Source organism: Capsaspora owczarzaki (genome assembly GCF_000151315.2).
Source record: "Capsaspora owczarzaki ATCC 30864 unplaced genomic scaffold supercont2.1, whole genome shotgun sequence".
NCBI lineage: Eukaryota > Filasterea > Ministeriida > Capsasporidae > Capsaspora > Capsaspora owczarzaki.
Genome location: NW_011887292.1, coordinates 1,049,091 through 1,071,112, shown reverse-complemented (window position 1 = coordinate 1,071,112; position 22,022 = coordinate 1,049,091). Strand labels below are relative to the sequence as shown.

The window sequence follows — 22,022 nt, the reverse complement described above, 5'->3', positions numbered from 1 at the left end:
ACACACAGCCACTCCTTGCTTTTCTGATTACTTTTTTTTTTTTTCGCTCAAATTCAATTCTAGACAATGGTTGGTTGCGCTTTTTTTTTTTTTTTGTCTTTTTGAATGATTTTTTTTTATTGTTGTTGCTTGCTGACTCGGTGTCACTCACGCGCACTCGCTGCTTCCGCTTCCGCTTTGCTTTGCTTGGGCTTGCTGACCATCTCCTGCTCGCGACCGGGGCTCAATAGGGCAACACGGAATCAATGTTCGAAGGCGCTTCGGCTGCCAACTGTGAGTTTTTGCTCTTTTTTTTTTTTTTTTTGACTTTTGTATTTTGTTCGTTTTGAGGAGCGGTGCTCGTCGTGGGGGACCAAGAGGCCGACTGCACGCATACACACATGCTCTGCGCAACCGACTTGCTGTGCACGATTCCCTTTCCTCGGCGTGTTTGCGACGCAGCGGATGCGCGTTAATCGGGAAAACAAAACAGAAACCGAAAAAAAAAAATACACTTTTCTCTCTTGTTTCTGTTGCGTCTCACGGACATGTCCGGTTTCGGGGGCTTGTCTCGGCGCTCTCATGGCAGTGGCTGCGACAGTCGATTTTTGATCCTGTCCCCTTGTCAAGACGGCCTGGGCTTGACTGAAGCAACGCGACCAGCACGAAAAACAAACAAAAAAAATCAAAAACAGTTCTATTTGCTTTCTCTCTGGCTTCGTTTGTCTCCTTTTCTGTCTATCGTCGTGTGTGTGTCTCTCTCCGTCGTTTTCTTGTTCTTCTTCTCTGTGCGTGTTTCTATCGTACTTTGGAATCGGCACGGGGACAGAGACAGACAGACAGCCGCACGAATCTCGGCTCCTGCCAATCATTCATGCTAATCTTCGTCGCGCCCTTGCGGACCTTTCTCTCGTCTCGTCTCGTGCAACCACAGTCACTCCTGCAGAGCTCAAACGCCTCGCAATCAGGTTCAAGAAGCTGGACAAGGACAAGAACGGCACAATCAGCTACGACGAGTTTTTGAGTCTGCCCGAGCTCAACCAAAATCCCCTTGTATCGCGAATCATTGCAACGCTCGATCGCGACGGTGGTGGTGACGTCGACTTCCAAGAGTTTATTGAATCGCTTTCCATCTTTGCTGGCAAGGCAGACAAGCAAGCCAAGCTCCAATGTACGTTTTTGACTACTTTTTTTTTTTTTTCGAGGCTTTGCTTTCTTGCGCATCATCTCACCCCGTGGTCGACTCCAGTTGCTTTCCAAATCTACGACATTGATCGCGACGGCTTCATCTCGAACGGCGAGCTGTACCAAGTGCTCAAGATGATGGTAGGGACCAACTTGAAGGAAGGGCAGCTTCAACAGATTGTCGACAAGACCATCATGTATGCCGACAAAGACAACGATGGCAAGATTAGCTTTGAAGAGTTCTGCTCGGTACGTTTCGGAACATTGATTTTGCGCCTTGGCGGATTCGAGTCTGACTGTTTTGTGTTTTGCGGTTTTTTTTTTGTTCGCTTTTGAAATTTGCGTTGGTTGGGCAGGTTATTGGCCAGACAGATGTGGACACAAAGATGGTTGTCAAGATCTAACAGCCAACACATTCTTTTTGGTGTTGCTCTTCAGCGCGACATCTGATCGGTTGAGTGATGTTTTCCCCATTTTATCTCTCTCTCCCTCTCTCGTTTTTGTGGTGCAAATTTCACTCGCGTTTGGCTCTCTTTGCAAGAGTAGCTTGGCTGGCTGTTTGGCATTTATTTGTACGATGGCTCTACTGTTTGAGCTTGTTGTGATGATGATTTGTGAGCTTTAGGTTTTTTTATCTGTGTGTGGCTTGTGTTGGTTTGTGCCTTTTGTTGTAACCAAACGCATTACATGCAATTGGTCTTCCATGTCCCATCTACCCTTCTTGGCTCCCGTTGGGCTCGATGCATTCATCAGTTGACTGCAAGAAGAAGGGATCGTATTTGTTTTTGTCAAATGTGCAAAGCAAAGCAAAGATTGTAGAAAACCATCCAAAAACATCAGGAGAGAACGAGATGAAACAAACGGAGACACACACAGTAAAAACATCCTGACAAAACATGCAAACACACACGCACACAAAAAGACGCGAACAAGGAAAGGACAGTCGGTTCTGACTGGAAAAACCAGCTCCAGTCATGCCAATGTGCTCTTTATAGTTGTTCGCAATAATTGCTATCCAAGGTGACATCAAAGCAAACAGCCAAAGAAGAATGAGAGATGGATGAGCGAAATGCACCCCAACACAAAAGCAAAAACACAAACACCAAAGACAAATGCGTTTGTCCATACCTGGGGAAAATGCCGTGCTGGCCGTTGCAGAGACCAGCCCACCACTCGTCGTTGACTTGCTTTGTGACTTCGATAATGTCGCCCTAAAACGGGAGCAGAACAATCGAACACAAACAAGAATGAGACATCCCATCCTTCCTCAACCACCTATCCTCAACCACCTATCCTCAAACAAATCACTTACTGCTCGGAAGCTCAATTCTTGTGCATCATCAGCAACATTGTCGTAGAGGGCCCGGACCTTCCAGGTCTGCTGCTGAGCTGGCTGACCGGGCTTGGGACCCATCGGTGGTGGCGCAGGCGGGGCGGGGATGCCAGCATTGTGGTAACCGCCACCGTAGGATTGTTGTGGCTGATGTTGCTGCTGGTTGTTGTAGCCAGAGTTGTCGTCGTACAATTCCTCGTCCCAAACTTCCTCTTCGTCCCACTGTTCGTTGCCGTACTCCTCGCCTCCGCCGTAGCTCGCGGGAGCAGCATGACCGCCGTATCCGCCGCCGTGCGAGGGCACTGGCGCGGGGCTGCCACCCTCCGTCTTGAGACCAACAAACGTGCGCTCTTTCGCGGTGATGAGCGACTCGCTGTCGGCGGGCAGCGAGTCTTTCGATGACGCCAGATCGCACCAGCCAGAGACGCCGTTGCCAAGCGAATGGAAGCCGTCCTCGTGCAGCTTGAGCTCGCTCTTGACCACTTCGACGTAGCGCAGGAGCAGGCCGCAATACTTTTCGCGCTCAACCAGGAAGAGCTCGCGAAGCTTGCTCTGGCGAGCCGTCTCAATCTCCTTGACGCGGGAAGTCAAGTCCAGAATGGCCTGCTGGAGGGCAGCCGCGTTCTTCTTGCCTGCCGACTTGGAGGCCTCCTCGGCCTTGGTCATTTCGTTGTTGAGGTACTTGAAGTGCGCCTTGTAGTTCTTCTCCCATGCCTGCAGCGTGGACATTTCCGCGTCAATGTAGCGCTTGATCGGGATCATAAAGCCCTCAGACAGCGACTGGCGCACGTTGGTGCGATGCGTCTCCAGGCGGTCGTGGATGTCGGCAATCGCATACAGCTCGCGCTGCACGTCCAGGCTCGAGTTTTTGCCAGCGTGTGACGCTGCGGCTCTCATTCCCGCGGTGAACGCCCTGGCGGTTTCTGTCACGACTGTTAGATGTGGTATGTGAGTGAGTGAGTGAGTGACGAGTGAAGAGCAGCAGGGAAAGGGGTTGCGGTTGAGTGGTGATTCACTGCAGCTGCTCTCTGCTGTTCTTCTTCACTGAGGCCATCATGTAGTATCAGTGGTGTGTTGCGTAACGTTGCGGGATGACTGGGGGCAGCGTATGTCGTTCTGGTGGGCTCAGCAATGTGCCACAGTAAAGTCAAGGTTAAAAAAAAAAATCAAGAAAAATACAAAAAAAAAATGATCGAATCAAACATTCAAAGGGAAGAGGGAAGCGCATCGCAAGCTGAAGAAGCGACGCCCATGGTCTGCTTTGCACATGGCATGTGATGAAAGGGGGGGGTTTAGCAGAGCGAACACGAGGCAGAGCGACAGAGCAGCAAAAAAGCGCGTTTCGCCACACTCAATGCACATAACAATGCCGATGAGAATGGAAATAAAATAAAATAAAATAAAAGATAAAATATAAAATAAAATAAAAGATAAAATATAAAATAAAATAAAATAAAATAATGTTTGAAGCGGAAATTCGTGTTGGCAACGTCGGTCGAGTTGCACACCATGCAAGGTCCACCCTGTAGTACTCATCGCTCATCGCTTTCATCAATGGGTCGTCCGTCGCAGAAGGGAAGCGTGGTCGCGAGCGAGGGTCAAACCAAAAAAAAAAAAAAAATGAAGCAAGTTTTTTTTTTTTTTTTTGGGGGGGGGTTGTGAGCGACTTTGCTTTACCTTCAAGGGCGTTGTGGTACTTGGAACAGAGCTTGACGAGCTCTTCCCAGGACGGCTTGGACCGCTTGAGATCGTTGATGGTGCGCACAGTGGCGGCCAGACGCGGATCGGCCGGCTTTCCGTTCTTGGATGGCTTTGGCGGCATTTGTTTCAGTCACAAGATTGTGGTTGGTTGTAAAAACGGACTGAGCCGCGTTCGGAACGACGGACAGAGACAGACGTCCATGCATTTCGATACCCATGGCAACATTGGATAAAATGAGAGCGGAAGCGAGCGGGAATGGAGAAGAAGAAGATGATGGCTGGAAATTTGAACAACCAAACTTCCACCTCAAACCCGCGCTGAAGCTCATGCCAGCGACGTGAACAGGGTTGTTGTTTATTATTATTCTTGTTGAATGCCTTTTTGCTACTTCTCGCTCACTCCATCTTCTTCACCGAATGGCCGACGGTAACCAAAAACAACAACGAAAAGCCTTGAAAGCCGTTTTTCTTCCGGTTGAACTTTTTTTCTTTTTTTTTTTCTCGTTTGCTTTCCTCACCGACTTTGTCACCTCCACTCACCTGGTCTGCCCTTCTGATGCTCGATGTGTCCCATCTCTGCAGATCGCATTCGCGCACTGGCTGCCGAGAACGAGCGCCTGGCCCAGAGCCAGCGCGACAGCCAAGCTCAGGTTTGTTGTCGTTGCTTTTGTGGTTGAGGAGGGTGGTTGGTCAGATTGCAGCACTCCTTCCCCGCTGCCATCGAACGTGCATTAGAAGGAAGCAGGTCAGAAGTGTGCTCGCAATCAATTTTGCATGCGCTGTGCCCGGACGGCGCTCGACGGCAAACCTGGGACAAAAGCCAAAGCCCGGTTTTTTGCCGCTCTTCCAGTCGCCCGACCACCAAAAGTGCCAATTGGGAAGATGTCTCACTATCATCATCCAACCATTCACGCAACACTATAGAGCAAGAAGCAGAAGAAGCATCTGACTTTTTCATTTTGAATTGTGTGTGGGTTGGGTTGTTTTTGGTGCAGATTGCCGCGCTCACGCAGTCACAGGCAGAGTGGCAGGCCAAGTGCACCCAGGCCATGACCCTCCTCCAGAAGCAGCATGCCATCCTCAAGGCCCACCCTCCACCGACCCCAGAGGCGACGGCTGCGGCGGCGGCAAATGCGGCGGCGGCCGTGGCGGAGGTCGAGGGCCTGAAATCGCAGCTCCTCAGCGCTCAGAACGACGCTGCAGCTAGACAGCAAGAGGTCAGCGCCGCTCGGGCTGCAGAACGCGCTCTTCAAGACCGTCTGAGTGCACTGGAAACTCAGCGCCAGACGCGCGAAGCAGAGCAGCAAGCCAAGCTGGCCCAACTCGAGTCAGCGTTGCGCCAACAAGCCTCGGCTCCGGCCACTCCGATGAATTCGACAGAGGTGCAAACCTTGAAGGCGCAGATTGCAGACCTACACCAGTCCAACCTTGCCACGCTGCAGCAGCTCCAGCAGTCTCAGTCAGCGAGTCTTGAGCTTGCCGCGCAGCTCGAGCACAGCAACTCTGCGCAGCAAGCGCTACAAAGCGCTCAGCAAGCGTTGCAGGCCTCTCTGCAAGAGCGCAATACACGAATCTCCGAGCTCCAGACCCAGCTTGCAGCGGTACCTGCTGTCGCGCCAGCTGCTGGTGCGCCCGCTGCCTCTAGCGACAGTAGCAGCAGCAGCAGCAGCAAGACCGAGCTTGCCGGGCTCCGCATCCAGTTGCGCTCTGCCGAAAGCCGGGCCGACAAGCACGAACGTGCAGCAGCGGCTCTTCAGGAGCAGCTGGTGGCACTTCAGGTGGCCACCGCCAGCTCTGGCGCCGTTACTGCGGCTGTGCCTGCACCTTCCCCCGACACTCAGCCGTCACTCGAACTCCAGCAAAAGATTGCCAGCCTTGAATCTGCGGTTCAAGCCGCGCAGGCGACTCTGGCGTCAAAGTCAGCCCAATACGACGAGCTTCAATGCGAGCTGATGGATGCCGTGCAACAGCAAACGCAAACACAAGCAGAAAATGAGTCGCTGCGTGCGACAGTGGTCGAGCACGAAACCAGGGCTTCGACGGCGGCGTCATCACTTGCAACCAGTGCCAGCAGTGCAGCGACTCGGATTGAAGAACTCAGCTTCGCGCTGGCTGCGGAGCGCTCGAGCGCCAGCGCGGCGATTGCTCGTCGCGATCAGCTTCAAGCCGATGTTGCCGACGCCAGAGCCACGGCCAGCACCTTGCAGGCGTCGCTTCTCGCCGCTGAACAGAATGCGGCTGCGCAGTCGGCCCGGTTGCAGCAACTCGAGCAGGACTTGGAGCAAGAGCGTCGCAAACCTGCGCCTCCGCAGCAACTGCCAGCGCCATCCTCTTCTGTGCTCGATCTCGACACGCAGCGACGTATCCTGTCGCTCGAAAATGAGGTTGATGCCTTGCGCTCACAAGTTCGCACCTCTACCGAGCGCGCCAACGAGGCTGAAACCAAGGCCAAGGACCTGACCAAGCAAGCCATCGAGCAGCAACAGCAGCAGCAGTCCACGCAGAGCAAGGTGGACGCGGACGCGACCGCTGCTCGCTTCAAGATTGCGGATCTCGAGCGGCAGCTTGCAGATGCCAAGAAGGTGGCGGCATCGGGTGCAGGCACTGCGGCCGCGACCACGGCAGCGCCGGCCTCCTTGCAGCAGCCAGGTGCCTCTTCTTCGTCCGCGGAGGTCGCCGCTCTGAAGCGCATGCTCGAGGATGCGACGCGACAGCGCAGCGAGGATATCGCCCGCCTGTCCATGCAGGCCACCGCTGCCAAGCAGCTGGCTGCAGACGCATCGAGCAAGCTGACTGCTGTGCAGCAGGAGCTTGTCGATGTCCAGGCGACGGCTGTGCGAAACGAACAGGCCAGAAACGAAGCGGCCGCGCAGCTTGCGACGACGCAGGCTCGCCTGAAAGATCTGACAGCCCAACTTGGCGATGCCCAAGTGCAGTCCTCCGAATCTGGAGCGCTTCAGCAGCAAGTTGTCCAGGCAAAGTCCGACGCGGCGAGTGCGCGCCAGGAGTTGCTCGAGTTGGTCTCGCAACTGAGCGATGCCCAGCAACAGTCGACGGAAGCGCTGTCTCGCTTGGACGCCGCCCAACAGCAAGCCACACAGGCCTCCGCGGAATCCACCCAAGCGCGCCAAACTGTGGCAGAGCTAACTGCCCAGCTCCAGCAAGCCAACGCTGCCCTCCAGCAAAAGTCAGCTGCCGCAGCGGCAATTGCAGCCAGCGAAGAGGCAAGTTGTTAAAGCGTTAAAGCGTGTTTGTACGTGTCAGTTTTGGTGCTGATAACTCTTGTTGTTCCCTTTTCCACTCCTTTCAATTGGCAGAAGCAGAAAGACATTGCCAAGGTCGAAGCCGAGCTGGTCGCTCTCAAGTCAGCTCTCGCGACTGCAACCTCGCAGACGCTCGAGCTCAAAGACAAGTGTGACAAGCAGTCTGGTCGATTGCAAGTTCTTGAAAAGTTCAAGGTAGGCCTCAAAGCGAAAAAAGATTTTCAAAACATTGCCAACTGTGATTGTTTTGGACAATTTTGACAAACGCTTGCATACAGGCCAATGTCCAAGAAAAGCAGGTGCAAAAGCGGATGACTCTGATGAACGCCAGGCAGTCCATCATGGCCGGCAAAGGCGTGGATGCTGTGGCTGCCGGCGACATGGCCAAGCTTCGTGAGCTCGGGAACGTGACTGATCCAGAGCAACGCAAGGCAATGGTGCGGACTCGTTTGATAACCCGTTTTTTGAGTCGCTCTCCTGACTGGCCATCCGTGACACTAACCTTGTTTGTTTATTGGCTTTGACAACAGATGGCGCAAATGAAGATGGACAATCGACAGTCCATGGCACAGTTCAAGCAACACAAGCTGGCCCAGAACGAACAAGTGATTGAAAAAATGTCGGGTAAGTGCTGCGACAATTTGGCTGGTTGATAGTGGCACACGACATCTGACCATGTCACTTGCATTGATTTCGTTTGTTAGTCATCCTATCGGAAGTCGACCAGCTCAGCAAAGGCATGCAAGAGGGAGAGGCTGCCTTGATTGAAATGTCGCAAATCAATGAAGAGCTTGAGAAGGAGCTTGAGCTCCAAGGCAAGGCTGCTGTTGATTCGACCAAGGTGAGTGCGCGTTGTTGTTGTTTCAAGCCAACGTTTGGTGGGGGTTAGAAGGGGGGGGCGACTGAAGCTCACCTTGCTTTTGTATTGGTCTGCTTCGTTGGCATAGTACTTTAAGCAACTCGCTGTCGCTTTGGGCAATCTGCTCAAAAAGTTTGAAAACATGTCCCTGCTGCTTGTTCAATTTGGCGAGGGCAAGACAACCGGTACGGTCGGTGGCTTATAGTGGTAGTTTTTGTCAATGATGTGTGCGTTGAAAACTTTTGGCTGACGTTTCCCCGTGGACTCTGCCTCGCCAGGCGAAGTGCTTCAGGCAACTCTTGGCCGCGAGTTGCAAGCCGTGGGCAAGGCTCTTGATGTTGTGCGGTCCGATGTCATCAAGCATACCTCTCTCGTGGAACGCATTGCTACAGCACTTGTTCCAACGGCTGCTGCTTCTTCCGCAGATGGAGCTGCCAGTAGTCCACGCTGTGAGTGCTGCAGCCGGTCGATGGTTCAAGTGGAGTGTCGTTGTGGACTCAAATCAGATTTTTTGCGCGCTTTGATTTTTTCTTTCTCCTCAGTGAAAGCGTCTCTCCTTGATCAGATCAAGAATGGAGCCAAGCTTCGCATCGTTGCCAATGCGGTATGAGAGTGTATTGGTCATAATCGATGCTTGTTTGTTTCTTTTGCAATCACCGAGCTCATATCGAAATTGCCTCTCTGCTGTCTCGTTTTGTCATCTTACACAGGTTCAAGAAAAGAACAAAAAGTCGCGCAATTCGGTGGTTGTCCTCAACAGCCTCCAAGAGACGCTCAAGCTCGCTATCGCCACGCATCGCATGGATTTGCTCGAGGATGATGACGATTTCTTCTTTGATGACAAAGAGTGGGATGTGTAAAGGGCTGAACAGTCCGAGTTATAAAATAAGTCGCAAATACTATTGTGCAACAATCGACTTGCACAATAAAACCAACCAGAAACAAAACAGACTGCCTAAGCCTTGAGACGTCGCGGTTGAGCAGCCATGGCGGCGGTCTGCTTGCGGCGTGTTTCCACCACAGGAAGCAACGAAAACCTGGATGGCGCAACATCATCAAGCAGTCAGTCAACCAGTGAGCCAGTGCGCTTTATCAGGCTGCCTGAAGCACACAAACAGCACGGGAAAAAAAACACAATACACATACCGGCCTGAAAACGACGAAACGGGCAGAATGGAGTGTGCCTCGAACGAGCTGGAAGGGAGGGCCGCAGAGGGCTTTTTGATGGGACCTGGACCGGCGTTGGTCTGGGCAAGAAGCACCAAAGCACCAAAAAGCAATGAAGACTTGTGCACGCAAGCATCGACGTTTGTCTGCAGCAGAGGTGACAACACGGCGAAATCGAACGGATCGACCAATTCTTCCAAACGGCGCAAAACCTCGTCGCAAGCACGCGTAAAGCCAATGTCCTTGGACAAGACCTGAGCCGGATTGCTGAAGGGAGAGACTAGCAGCTGTAGCGAGGTGGCAACTTGAGATGCACGTTCGTGCTGCTGCTGCTGAAGCTGGTGGGAGTTTCCAGCGTTGGCCAACGCTGGTGCGTGAGCGGATAAAACTGCAGTGGCAGAACCAGCCACCACAGCCGCCGCGCTGGCAAGTGCGGTCAGGGTCTTGGTGGCTCCGCGAGCCTCCTCCAGCAATCGCTTGATGCCAAACTGCACATCGAACAAGAGCTGGATTGCGCCGTCCTGGCCGAGAACAACGCTCGCTGGACCGGCAGAAGAGGCAGTGGTGCCGGTGGAGGTGACAACCGGCATCGGCTTAAGCGTGATTCGATTGCTCGCAAGAAGATGCGACAAGCGCTCGACAACCTGGTGCGAGACGGCACGGGTCAGCCAGAGCAGCACCTCGGTGTCGATGCGATGGCCACCAGCGCGCTCAATTTCACGACACAGGTCGAATAGCATGTTGTACATGACGCTCGACGCACATGTCGGGACAGCAATACTGGCATGGGCGGACAGGGATGTGTTCAAGCTGTCGTTTGCCGAGGGCGCGGAGGAGGCGGCAGTCGAGTCGCCTTCGTGCACGGCAACATTGTCCCACCCCAGACGAGCGGACAGCGCAATGGACGGCAAGACAGACTGGGAAGTCGCCCCCGCCGTCGCGCCGATGACGTCGGTCATGGCATCCACCCAGGGGAAGGCCAGCAAATTCGCCTCAAACCCAGCCGCAATCGTGTGTGCCACCCAATCAACCCATGCAAGGTAGGCATGAAGATAGGTGCTGCGGTAGGCAAAATACAGCACCACCAGGCGTGCTTCAGTGTTTGGTGGGACATACGGGGAGGAAAAGTCTAAGAGTGGCTGCGGCGAGTTGGTGTTGTGCGCGGTGGGAAGACGCGACAAGGCACTAGGAACGGCGCCTCTGGGTTGGACGGTCGTGTTGGAATGCGCACTGAGCATTCCGGGGGCCAATCCCGGAGTACTGACGACTCCGAGCCTCTGAGCGGCAAACTGAGCTGAAAAGAAGCTGCTGATTTGTGTCGATCCCAACAGCACGGTTTGCGTCAACTTGCCCAGGAAGAGCAGCTGGTCGGCAGTTTCCGCAGACAGCTGGCCGGGCGAGATGGCGGCGGGACTGGCGGCATCGCCTTCGGGGTGCTTCTGGCCGCCAATCGCCTGTACGGCCTTGACGCGGGTCGTCAATTCCTCGCTAAATCGCGCCAAAGCGCAAAACAACAAATCTTGGAAAATGGCGGCAATGGCCGTCGGAACCGAGGCTGGAGCGGCTGCCGCGGTTGACTGGGCAATGTCGGGCAACTTGCCGAGCTGGGTGTGGATGGCCGTGCAGAGGACACTGGCATCCGTCACCGCGGCCGCAAGCGCCTTGTCGAGACTAGCGACGATCTGTGACACGCTGGGTGACGACTCGATGGCAATCAAGTTATCAAACATGGAAGTCGAGCGGGTGATTTTTGCCGACTGTCGCGCTTGTTGCTGGTGATGGAACGCGGTGACCGAGGCAAAGGCGCTGTCGCACTGAGCACGCAGCTGAGCTGTGGCTTGGTCGAGGGAACCGCGCAGCAACTGCGTCGCGCGAGCCACAAGCGAGGGAACAACCAACTCATCCCAAACGGAGCAGGCACGGCCAATGGCGGCAGCAACCACACTCGCGGGAAAGTCGGACAGGGCAGCCAACACGCGGTCTACCACAGACCCCAACGTGCGCAACGAATGGACAAACAGGAGCACATGGTCGCCTGCCGGAGTGTCGGGCATCTCGGTCGCCACAGTGCCATGGGGGACTTTGACGTCGCCAGCCGCGCGGCTCCCGTCCGCCAGTCCGTGGGCTGTGAAGGATGCACCAGACTGAACGGCTGCAAAGTGCTCGCAGCACTGTCCAAACCACGACGCCGTTGCGCGTTGCAATTGGTCCAACGGCACAGGAAACGGGGCATCGGGCGAGATGAAACATGCGTGCACGCTGGCAATGGTGCGCTGAGGTGTATTGTTGTGAGTGTGTTTGTGTGTGTGGTGGTGGTGGTGGTCGTGGGGGGGGGGGGAAACGGTCAGAAAACAATTTCCACACTTCAAATCCGCGAGAACTCATAACACCAAAATATTTACCTTCACAATCAAAACCATGTGCGTAAACCGCTCTGGAACATCGTGCACAGTGTCTGCATCGAGAGCAAAGCAGCGAAGAAGACTGCGCCTGCGCCACTCGAGCAGCTCGCCCAAGACTTGCAGAGGGGTTTTGTGGTCGAGCACAATGAGCGTTTGCAGAGCATCCTCAAGACCGCTCTCGCGAGCAGTCGCAGGGGCAGGAGCAGCGGTGCTTGATGAGGTGATACACAGCTGCCTTCGTGCACCCGTGAGGATTTGCTCGCGGAAATGGCTGATGGCGGTCCACTGTTGGCGCAAAATGGGAAAATTCTCGGCCAGCGTTCGCTTTTGGGCGTCTGCCGTAAAGTCGGCGTGGGCTTGTGTGGCTGTCAGGAAGAGGTTGGCAGCCCGCAAATGCTCGTGCGCCTCAAGTGCGCTCCAGATGTGCTCGGGTGCGTCGACAAGCAGCCTCATCTGGCTCGCCATCAGAAAGAGCGCCTTCGGGCTGGCCGTGGCGACATCGGCGGCGCCCTTGCCATGCACTCCGGACTCGCGACTGTGGCGCGACAATCCAGCACTAACAGCAACAGCATTAGCATGAGCATTGACAGAAGTTGCAAGCGGATTGGATGAGGATGTCGACGTGGACGAGGCCGCTGCGTTTGAGATGATTGCATTGGCGCCACCGACCGGCTGTGGCTGTGGCTGTGGCTGTGGCCGCGCCGATGCGTGAAGACACAGCGTCTGCAATCGCTGGAGTGAGTGTGTGACGAGATTGCTGCCTTGCTTCATGGCGAGAATGCTGTCTGCTGCGTCAATCAGATCGCGGTAACGCTCGCCGACCATTGTTCGCAGCTCGACCTTCTTGTGCTCAATGTCGCCGCGCAGCTGCACAACAAGAACAAGAACGAACGAATGGCAGGAACGAGCAATGAGTACAGCTTGACGACAATGATGGGTGGCGTGGCGTAGCGGCGTGGTGGTGGTGGTGGGGCAAAACTGACCTTCTGCTCTGTTGAGAGGACGTCCTTGACGCTGTGCTTGATCAGGAGCTCCTCGGCCTCGCGTTCGGCCGCAGCGACACTGCGATCGGTCTCACTGGTCGCGCCTGCAACCCGCGCAATCATGGCGGCGGCGGTGCTGCTGCTGCTTGTATGTGGAGCAGTCGTTGGCTCGCTCGAAAGGGCAGCAGATCGGCCCAGCATTGGTATTGCAAAATCGAAGACTGATCCGCCCCGCTTGTACTGTACAGCAGCATTCGTGCAGTGTTTGGTGTCTCATTCAGTAGTCGTCGAAGTCGTCGTAGTAGTGGTCGTAGTCGTGATCTTCTGGTTTAGGCAAGGCTCATTGTTCTTTTTTTTTTTTTTTTTCGCTCTTCCTCGTCTGTTCTGTTCTGTTCTGTTCTTCCTCAATGGCGTCCTACCCTACCAACGGTAGCATCAGAGTCTACAAGGCAAGAAGAAGAGCGACAATGGACGATCACACAATGAACCAACACCACAATACAGCAGCAGCAGCTCATAAAGAGGAAGGCAGCATTGAATGTCTGTGCTCGTTGTCTGATGTTGCAACCAGAGAGACAAAGACAAAGAGAGACAAAGAGACAAAGAAAGACAAAGAGAGAGATAGCAGATGTAGAGTTGATTCGGAGCTGTGGTAGTGGGCTATGAGGGGGCTGAAGTAGCAGCGAGTTTGAGTTGGTGGAGCGCGTGAACTCGTCCGTTTTCCCATTGGTTTTTTATTTAGCTCTCTCTGAGTGGTCATTGCGGTCAAACCCCCCCCCCACGCTCTAGCTCTCGCCTATTTCTTGATCGAACGCACTCAGTTGTTGTTGGGGGGGGGGAAGCGGGTGGTGGTGGGAGTTCCAGCTGCAGCGTGTCCCTGTTTGCTTTGTGATCCGTTGTTGTTGTTGTTGTGGTTTTTTTTTTTTTTTTATTGGTTTTGCCCCCATTGATCTTCCTTGTCCCTCTGTGTCGCTTCGGTACCACACACACACACACACACACACTCTCTCTCTCTCTCTCTCTCTCTATCTCTCTCTCTCTCTCTCTCTATCTATCTATCTCTCGCCTTCACCCGATCTGTATCGCTTCGTTTGAAACTGCCCCGTTGTTGCTCATCTTCCCCTTCCACTCTTCCAAATCTTTCCAGCCAGACCTCTCCAAGTTCGATGTCGTGCCAGTGACCATCAACACGACCGTCCAGGAAGTGGCCAGCAAGCTCGGCGGACAGCTGTTTGTGCGCACTCCGAATGGCGTCGAGCGCCGGATGCGCCAGGACGAGTCGCCGCTGCGCTTGCTCTGCGACAATCTCTTCCTGCTGGGCTACCAGGCCGCCGAAATCCCGGAGGAGAGCGCAAAGGACCACTCGTACGTCCTTCGCTTTGTTGCGGGCCTGTCGCGCCTCGCAACGCCCGAGGAGACCATCTCCATCAAGGGCTTGCTCATGGAGGGCAAAAAGTGGGACAACCGCTTCTGCATCATCAAGGGCAACAAGCTCATCGAGTACGAGTCGCCCTCGGCCACCAAGCCCCTCCTGACGCTGTCGCTCACGGGCGCGCTCGTCAGCGAGGTCGAGGAGAAGAAAAAGCCTTTCGTGTTTGGCGTCCGCGAGCTCGGCGCCAAAAACCCAGTCCTCTTTGCCTGCGAATCCGCCGTCGACCGCAAGAACTGGCTGTCGCGCATTGCGCCGATCGCCTCAAAGGACCCCAACGCAGTCAACTTGGCGCAGCGCTCGCTCGAGGCCCTGCCCGCGGACGTTCTGACGAGCAAGGCTGCCACCACGACGGCCCTGGAGCTTGCCAAGAATTTGATCAGCCCGCTGCAGGACTACTCGGCCTTCAAGACCATGACCCGCATCCAGCTGATTGACAACAACCTGCAAGAGTTCCCGACCGGCCTGTTTTCCGTGCCCTCGCTCTCTGAAATTGACCTCTCGCGCAACCAAATCCGCGCAATCCCGCCAGGCATCAGCAAGCTGTCCAACCTGCGCATTCTCGCCGTGCACAACAACCAGCTTTCAACGCTCCCCAACGAGCTCAGCACGCTCAACAAGCTGACCACGCTTGTGCTCGCCTTCAACGACTTTGCAACGCTGCCCCCTGTCATTTGCCAACTCGTTGAGCTGCACCAGCTCATCCTGACGAGCAACGCGCTGGAGGTTCTCCCCGACGGCATCGGCAACTTGACCAAGCTGACCTTGCTCGACGTGCGCTTCAACAAGCTCTCGAGTCTGCCCGCAAGCATGTCCCGGCTGGTCAGCCTGACGCGCATTGACATTCGTCAAAACCCCCTGCAGCAATTCCCGCCCGTTCTCGCCAACTTGCCCAAGCTCGAGACGCTCGACATTGGCCCGAACAACTTTGCGCGCGCGCCCGCGCTGGATGTTGCGCTGCCGGCCCTCAAGACCATCCGCGCGCCCGAGGCCTTCCTGGGGTCGCTCAACTTTACCGTGCTTCCCCAGATGCTCACAAAGATCAACCTGACCGACAACGGACTGACGTCGTTGCCCGAGGCCATCGGAGACTTGCCCAACCTCGAGTCCCTCATTGTCAAGAACAACCAGCTGCGCTCGCTCCCGGCCAAGATCTTTGCCATCCCCACGCTCAAGTGGCTGTACGCTGCGTACAACCAGATCGAGGTGCTCCCGGAAAAGTTTGCCAAGTGCCTCATCCAGATCTTTGAGGTCCAGCACAACCGTCTGCAAAAGCTCCCGGACAAGCTGCTCAAGTTCTGCTACATGACCCGCGTGCTCAACGTCTCGAACAACATGCTGACGGAATTGCCCGCGCTGTCCGACACGGACGAGCTCAATGCCGTCGAAGAGCTGTATGTCGGCCAAAATCGCCTCAACGATGCTCAGGTCGACAAGATCACGGGCATGCTCAAGCTTCGCATTCTCGACGTGAGCTACAACGGCCTGACTGCCGTGTCGGGCAACATTTCGCGTCTGACCGAGCTGGGCACGCTGAACGTTGCAGGCAACAAGCTCACCGAGCTGCCCCGCAGCATCAACCGTCTCAAGAAGCTCAAGTACGTGCTCGCCAACTCGAACAAGCTGCGCGACTTGCCCCCGCTCCCCGAATCGCTCGTTCACCTTGATCTCGGCTGCAACCGCTTGGCTGCCATCCCTGCCTCCGTCCGTGCGCTCCCCGTGCTCGAGCTTCTCGATGTCAGCGGCAACACCAAGCTGGTGGTGGAAGGCCAGTTTGCCACGACCGCGCTCCAGCGCATCACTGCCGAGGCAGTGGCCAATGTTCGCGGGCTTTCCGACGCGCACGCCAAGAAGACCGAGGCTGGCGGCTACCTGCTGGGTGACGTCTGGTCGTACGGCTCGGCAGACATTATGGGTCGACGCCTGCGCATGGAAGATTCCTTGGTCAAGATGCGCCGTGTCCGCGGCAACGAGTTTGAGGCCATCTTTGGTGTGTTTGACGGTCACTCTGGGCCCGACGTTGCCGACATTCTCGCCAAGTCCTTCCCGGTCGCCATCGAAAACGAACTGGGTCGCCTTGGCAATGCCGACCCTCTGGCTGCGCTCCGATCGGCGTTCCTGTGCGCCAACCGCGACATTGGCGAAGCTGGCTACCGCTGCGGCTCGACGGGTGCTGTGGTGTACCTCCAGCGCCTGGACAGCGGCGTTGTTCGACTCTTTGCTGCCAACATTGGTGACACGGAGGCGCTCATCTGCCGTGGTGGCAACACGTACGAGCTGCTGACGACCAAGCACTCGATCGAAAACCAAGTCGAACGCAACCGCATTCTCTCGCAGGGCGGCTTCTTCTCGGACGACGACCGTGTCAACGGCATTCTCGCTGCCACCCGCGCGTTCGGCGACTCGTACCTCAACCCGTACGTTTCGCCCGAGCCCTTCCTGAAGGCCATCAACATTCAGCCCGCGGACGAGTTTGTCATTCTTGCCTGCGATGGTCTGTGGGACGTTGTCTCGTACGAGCTGGCCGTCGAAATTGCGCGCTCTGTGCCCGACCCCGTCTCTGCCGCCAAGAAGCTGCGCGACCTGGCCTACCTCTACGGCTCGGAAGACAACATTTCCGTGGTGGTCATCAAGTTTGGCATTCACGTGCACGAGGACTCTGCCGAGGAAGCTGCCGAAGCGGCCGAAATGCAGCAGCGTGCAGCAAACGACGCCAAGCTTGCTGCCGAGAGCCGCAGTGCTGCCGATACGTTCTTTGCAGACCTTTCGTTTGTCAAGTGGATTGGAGAGGGCTCGTTCGGCAAGGTGGCTCTTGCGCAGCGCAAGTCCAACAAGGAGTACGTGGCCGTCAAGACTGTGCCCAAGAACGACACCAACGCGCCCGAGATTGCCATCGAGCGCAGCTTTGAGCGGCTGCGCCATCCCAACATTTGCCGCATTGTTGCGTCAACCGAAACGACCTCGCATGCCTTCTTTATTCTCGAGTACCTCGGCGGTGGCTCTTTCAAGGTCCCCACCCGTCCCGAGGACAAGTTCCCCGAGAAGCTCGGTCGCTTCTACGCCTGCCAGATTGCTGCCGCCCTTCGCTACCTGCACAAGCAAGGCATCATTTACCGCGATCTTGCCCTCCACAACCTGATGTTTGACACTGCTGGCAATGTCAAGGTGAGCTGCTTTGGTTTTGGGTTTTGGGTTTGGGTTTTGTTGTTGTTGTGGTTGTTGTTGTTGTGGTTGTTGCTGGAGTGACAGTAGAGCATGGTCAAAAGTGTTGCTCGTGTTTCACGAATTTCGCCACTGCTCACTCATCGTCATCTGGAACAATTACAGGTCATTGACTTTGGTCTTTGTGTTCCGGCGGGCGGTCGCGGCGCTGCGTTTGCTGGTACGCCCGGCTTCATGGCTCCTGAAATGGTCGCAAACAGGCCATTCGACAAGACTGTGGACTGGTGGGGCTTGGGTATGTTACGACAATTTGCACACACAGTTTGTGGTTGCGCGCTACTTGAAATTGCCCGATATTTGAAAGTGCGCGGTTGCTAAAGCGTTCTTGTCTCTCGGTTGTCCTCCCCCCGACCTCAGGTGTTGTCATGTACATGATGCTTGTCGGTCGTCCTCCGTTCTTTGCTGACGATATTGGTGTCCTCCGCAATCAGGCAAGTGGATTGAGCAGGGACAAGCTGCAATGATTGAAACGGATTTTATAACTGACTGCCAATCATCCTGCTGCTGCTGCTGCTGCTGCTCCTGATGCAGATTGTCAACGAGGAGCCGTACCTGCCCCACTCGCTGGGCAAGACCGCAAAGGCCGCAATCAAGGCGTTGCTGGAGAAGGACGCCACCAAACGCCTCGGTGCCTCGGTGGATGAGGCCGATATCATCAAGCACCCCTTCTTCAAGGAGATTGACTTTGCCAAACTCGAGGCCGGTCAAATCAAGCCGCCAGTCGCCCCGACTCCGATCTCGGTTCAACCTGCCCCGGCTGGCACGTTCACCGGTTGGGCCTAAATGATGACAGGCGCACGTTTTTGCCTTGCTTGTTGTTGGTGTGGTAGCCGTGTGCTACAGTATTCTGTGGATGTGTGAAGGGGCCAATGTGGCATTTTTGTGGTCAGCTTTTGTGTGTGTTTTTGAGTGTTGAATGCAATTTCAATGAACGTTCACCAATGCTCCATAATTCTTTTCGTTGAATCAAAAGGCAGGCACCTTCCATAACCAGAACTGTGCTCATTGCTTGATTTTTGTACCCACAAGAACAAAAAACAACAGCGCGAAATCAAGCTCAAGAATGACCAAGCCGACCTCTGAAGTTGAACCCGTTCGCAAGGATCGCCACTCTGGGTAATACTATCTGCCAATTTGGTGCATCTTTGTTACCCTTATTGTGTGTCATCGAGACGAGCGCGACACACAGCAACAGCGGGGCGTTCTGATGACGCAAATATCAACAACAAAATTCGCTTTTTTGTTTTTTCGTTCTTGTTCATTCAAACATGAATCAACAACATTTTAACTCTTCGTCGATTGCGATTCGCTTTGCTCGTGGACGGCTGCTTCTTGTTGTGACTCGGTTGCTGATGCAGTTTGGTTGGCATAAATGGCAGTCTGTGTCGCTTGTTCTTACTTGTCCCCCAGCCAAGCCAAAGCAGAAGGACGGACTTGTCGGCATTTTTTTTCTGTTCCCATTCTGATGTGATGGATTTTATTTTTTCCATTGCATTTCGGATGTGCTGTGATCGAATCACTATCGTTGATGGAGAACAAGTCCTTCATGCTTGTGGCGTTGGAGAATGAGCTCGGCCGACTCCCACGCTGTCATCGTCATGCAGAGTGATTGAGTGCGAATTTCAACTACGCAATCTGTTCCCAGCGAAACAAAGCAAAAATGAACGCTGCTGGTCAAAACGCTCACTTTTTTGTTTTGTTTCGATCGAAACATGCCTTCACAGCACTGGCCGCTCCATTAACGAGCCACCCAAGAAGAACGGAATGGGTCCTCACAACTGGGTGGGATCGATGGGCGACGAGACGGATCCTGCATATGCCCCTGCCGTTCTGGACCAGAAGGATCCCAACTGTGTAAGTTCGGCGTCCATCCGTCCAGATATTTGTGATGTTTATGATAGCTCTGATGATACAAAATGGTCAAATGATCGTCTGACACCATGTTGCCTTTTCTTTTTGTTCAGCCCAACTAACGCAATGGCACGCCGTTTTCCCGTGCACGGCAAACAACAAGCCAACGGGGCGTGTACAGGCAATTTTCGGGTGCGATGACGAGCAAGCTTGATTAGAGCTTAGATGTATCCAATTTGACAATGAATTTTATCATTCATGAAAATGACAAGCACACAAAGATGACTAAAAGCGATAAAGTCAGCTGACGGGGGGAGAGAGAGGGTGTTAAGAATACAGCAAGTCGAAGCAGCGATGCTCACGACTATGCGCTCTCAGAGTCCAGCGAATCTGCGGCATGCTGCAGGGAATCCTCGCTAGGGTAACTGGGATACAAAACATCCTGAGTGTCCTCGCCATCCTCGTCATCGCCCTCACGAGCGAACGATAGTCCCTCCTCGAGGTACGTGGCTGGCTGCATTGGAGACACGGACTCGCTGCGTTCGGGGAGCAGGGGTGCGCGGCCCTCCTTAATGTCTGAAATGGCATCATGAATTTGATCACGCAGCGTAACGACGTCCAACAGTCGCCGCTCAACTGCGCTTAAAACCTGTGTGACGCTGTTCTCGCGCTCGGTGCATCGCTGTCAACCAAATTTTTGGTTGCATTCCGTGAGAGACAAGTTAAAAAAAAAACCGGCAAATCAGCACCAACCCAACACTCGAACAAACACCTACCGTCAGATATTCTTGCATGACATTCCACTCTGCCGCCACCTCGGGGTTCTTGGCAAGCTTGGCGGGAAGTTGAAGCCCAGCGCCACCTGCGAGAGAGGCGAATGCCTGGCTGGCGAGACGCTCCGTGTTGGAAAGCTCACGAAGGCACCGCAACAGCGCCGGCCAGTCCCGCAGCGAGAGGGACTCCATTGTATGCGGCTGCACGAGGAGACTCGGCAACGGGAGGGAGCGCTGCTGAGAGTACCAGGACTGCTCCTCGGAAGGAACGTCGCGAGGATCAATGTAGTGCTTGATTGTTTCGAGCGAAAGCTCTTGCTCCTCTGTGTCGAAATGATGGCGCTTGAATCCACGGAAGATAGATCCAGAGTTGGGGTGCGTGGGCCCGCTGGCAACCGGCCCAGAGGCTGCATAGTCGCTGCTCGCATCGCTGGCAGACGAAGACGTGTCGGGTGCAGACAGTTGCTGCTGTTGAGTGTGAAACGCCTGTTGCTGTTGCTGGTATTGATGTTGGTCGTGCGCGTCGTATGGCACAAATTGCTGCTCTTGTTGGGGCTGTGGTTGTTGCATCTGGGAGGGTGATTGCTGCAGTTGTTGTTGTTGTTGTTGTTGTTGTTGCTGTTGCTGTAGTGGTGGTGGGTATTGTGGCGGTAGTGCTTGTGCTTGCAACGGTTGTGACTGGAGCTGCTCGGGCATTGGTGGTTGCGATTGCGCGGCAAGCGCGTGCTGCTGTTGAAGCTGGACTTGCTGCTGCTGCTGCTGCTGCTCGAGAGTCATCATCCCGTGATACACATACCCTTCCTGCTGCTGCTGTATCAAGGAGGGGTCGACGTACTGACCGGGTTGGGCGTATCCAGCAGACATGTAGCCGTCAGGAGCGCCAGGAGGAGCCGAGACATAATAAACACCTTGCTGTTGCGGTTGCTGTGTCGGGTCGACAAAGTGTGGTGGCGGAGCAGTTTGCTGTTGAAGCTGCTGGGGATTGAAAGCGACGGGATACAGAACCTGATGCTCCTGGCCTGCAAACTGGGGAGCTGGTGGTGCAGCCGCATACGCGTCCACAGCTTGGAAACCATGAGGCGGGGGAGGCTGCTGCATGACCTGGGGGCCCTGAAGTGGCTGCGGTTGCGGTGGCAGCATGCCTTGATGCAGAGGGGGTTGAGAAACATTTGCGAGCTGCTGCTGCAGTTGCTGTTGCTGCATCGGGGGCGACTGCGGCCGGCTGGGTGTCGGGGACGGCTGCCGTGACGAAGCACGGTTGAAACCGATCGGTGGTGGACCGAACGCGGTCGGCTGCACCACTTGTTGACCCGAAACTGGGGCTTGCTGTTGATGCTGGCCGTACGCCGGAGCATAAGAAAACACGCTCATTTGATTTTGCTGCGACAGGGCTGGCGGACGCGGATGTAGCGGTCCAGGCTGGTGCAGCGCGTGCAGCTCTGCCTCGGAGAGGTATTGCGACTGGGGTGCTTGGCTGTAAGGTTGCTTATCTGTTGCCGGAGCCCCAGGTGCTGCAGAAATGGGTGCGCTCGCTTGTGTTGGAGGGGCTGGCAGTATTGGTCGAGCAGAGTCGGAGGCTTTTCGCAGCGGCTTTTGCTTTGCGCTTTCGATCGGTTGTGGTAGAATCGGCTGAGGTGATGGTTGTGTCGAGTGTTGTTGTGATTGGTGCTGTTGCTGCTGTTGGTGCTGTTGCTGCTGCTGCTGCTGCATTTGCAGAGTGTGTTGCTGCAAGCCGGGCAAGTGGGTGGGATCAACGGGGATTTGTGGATCGGGTGTGACGGCTCGCGTCGACTGTTGTGTTGTCGGTTGCTGGGCCTGGCCATGCAATTCATCTCCAGAGGCAGAGGCTGAAGCTGAAGCTGCTGGTGATGCCGG

General features: G+C 55.0%; 7 protein-coding genes across 7 annotated transcripts; 4 read left to right on the top strand and 3 right to left on the bottom strand.

Annotated features, from left to right (window-relative positions):
* Window positions 1–22: 22 nt before the first annotated feature.
* Window positions 23–1,893, top strand: CAOG_00315 (calcineurin b subunit). Its single transcript, XM_004365129.2, has 5 exons — window positions 23–69; window positions 231–273; window positions 914–1,150; window positions 1,229–1,413; window positions 1,521–1,893. The coding sequence occupies exons 1-5, from the start codon at window positions 67–69 to the stop codon at window positions 1,566–1,568; spliced, it is 516 nt and encodes a 171-aa protein (XP_004365186.1). The 5' UTR covers window positions 23–66; the 3' UTR covers window positions 1,569–1,893.
* A 29-nt stretch (window positions 1,894–1,922) lies between these two features.
* CAOG_00314 (hypothetical protein) lies at window positions 1,923–4,360 on the bottom strand. Its single transcript, XM_004365128.2, has 4 exons — window positions 4,175–4,360; window positions 2,477–3,429; window positions 2,293–2,375; window positions 1,923–2,175 (listed from the first exon to the last, which is right to left on the bottom strand). Exons 1-4 carry the CDS (start codon window positions 4,317–4,319, stop codon window positions 2,154–2,156), a joined length of 1,203 nt encoding a protein of 400 aa, XP_004365185.1. The 5' UTR covers window positions 4,320–4,360; the 3' UTR covers window positions 1,923–2,153.
* Window positions 4,361–4,609: 249 nt separating this feature from the next.
* CAOG_00313 (hypothetical protein) lies at window positions 4,610–9,256 on the top strand. Its single transcript, XM_004365127.2, has 11 exons — window positions 4,610–4,625; window positions 4,781–4,848; window positions 5,194–7,422; window positions 7,516–7,656; window positions 7,740–7,898; window positions 7,992–8,085; window positions 8,166–8,302; window positions 8,409–8,505; window positions 8,599–8,769; window positions 8,863–8,924; window positions 9,031–9,256. The coding sequence occupies exons 1-11, from the start codon at window positions 4,616–4,618 to the stop codon at window positions 9,178–9,180; spliced, it is 3,318 nt and encodes a 1,105-aa protein (XP_004365184.2). The 5' UTR covers window positions 4,610–4,615; the 3' UTR covers window positions 9,181–9,256.
* On the bottom strand, window positions 9,122–13,082 carry CAOG_00312 (hypothetical protein). The gene is made up of 4 exons (XM_004365126.2): window positions 12,873–13,082; window positions 11,890–12,756; window positions 9,467–11,760; window positions 9,122–9,357 (listed from the first exon to the last, which is right to left on the bottom strand). The coding sequence occupies exons 1-4, from the start codon at window positions 13,071–13,073 to the stop codon at window positions 9,276–9,278; spliced, it is 3,444 nt and encodes a 1,147-aa protein (XP_004365183.1). The 5' UTR covers window positions 13,074–13,082; the 3' UTR covers window positions 9,122–9,275.
* Window positions 13,083–13,220: 138 nt separating this feature from the next.
* Window positions 13,221–18,472, top strand: CAOG_00311 (protein kinase C delta-PA). The gene is made up of 5 exons (XM_004365125.2): window positions 13,221–13,321; window positions 14,020–17,466; window positions 17,629–17,758; window positions 17,881–17,954; window positions 18,055–18,472. Exons 1-5 carry the CDS (start codon window positions 13,280–13,282, stop codon window positions 18,304–18,306), a joined length of 3,945 nt encoding a protein of 1,314 aa, XP_004365182.2. The 5' UTR covers window positions 13,221–13,279; the 3' UTR covers window positions 18,307–18,472.
* A 57-nt stretch (window positions 18,473–18,529) lies between these two features.
* CAOG_00310 (hypothetical protein) lies at window positions 18,530–19,659 on the top strand. Its single transcript, XM_004365124.2, has 3 exons — window positions 18,530–18,639; window positions 19,248–19,377; window positions 19,488–19,659. The coding sequence occupies exons 1-3, from the start codon at window positions 18,587–18,589 to the stop codon at window positions 19,494–19,496; spliced, it is 192 nt and encodes a 63-aa protein (XP_004365181.1). The 5' UTR covers window positions 18,530–18,586; the 3' UTR covers window positions 19,497–19,659.
* On the bottom strand, window positions 19,531–22,022 carry CAOG_00309 (hypothetical protein). Its single transcript, XM_004365123.2, has 2 exons — window positions 20,151–22,022; window positions 19,531–20,056 (listed from the first exon to the last, which is right to left on the bottom strand). Exons 1-2 carry the CDS (start codon window positions 21,855–21,857, stop codon window positions 19,739–19,741), a joined length of 2,025 nt encoding a protein of 674 aa, XP_004365180.2. The 5' UTR covers window positions 21,858–22,022; the 3' UTR covers window positions 19,531–19,738.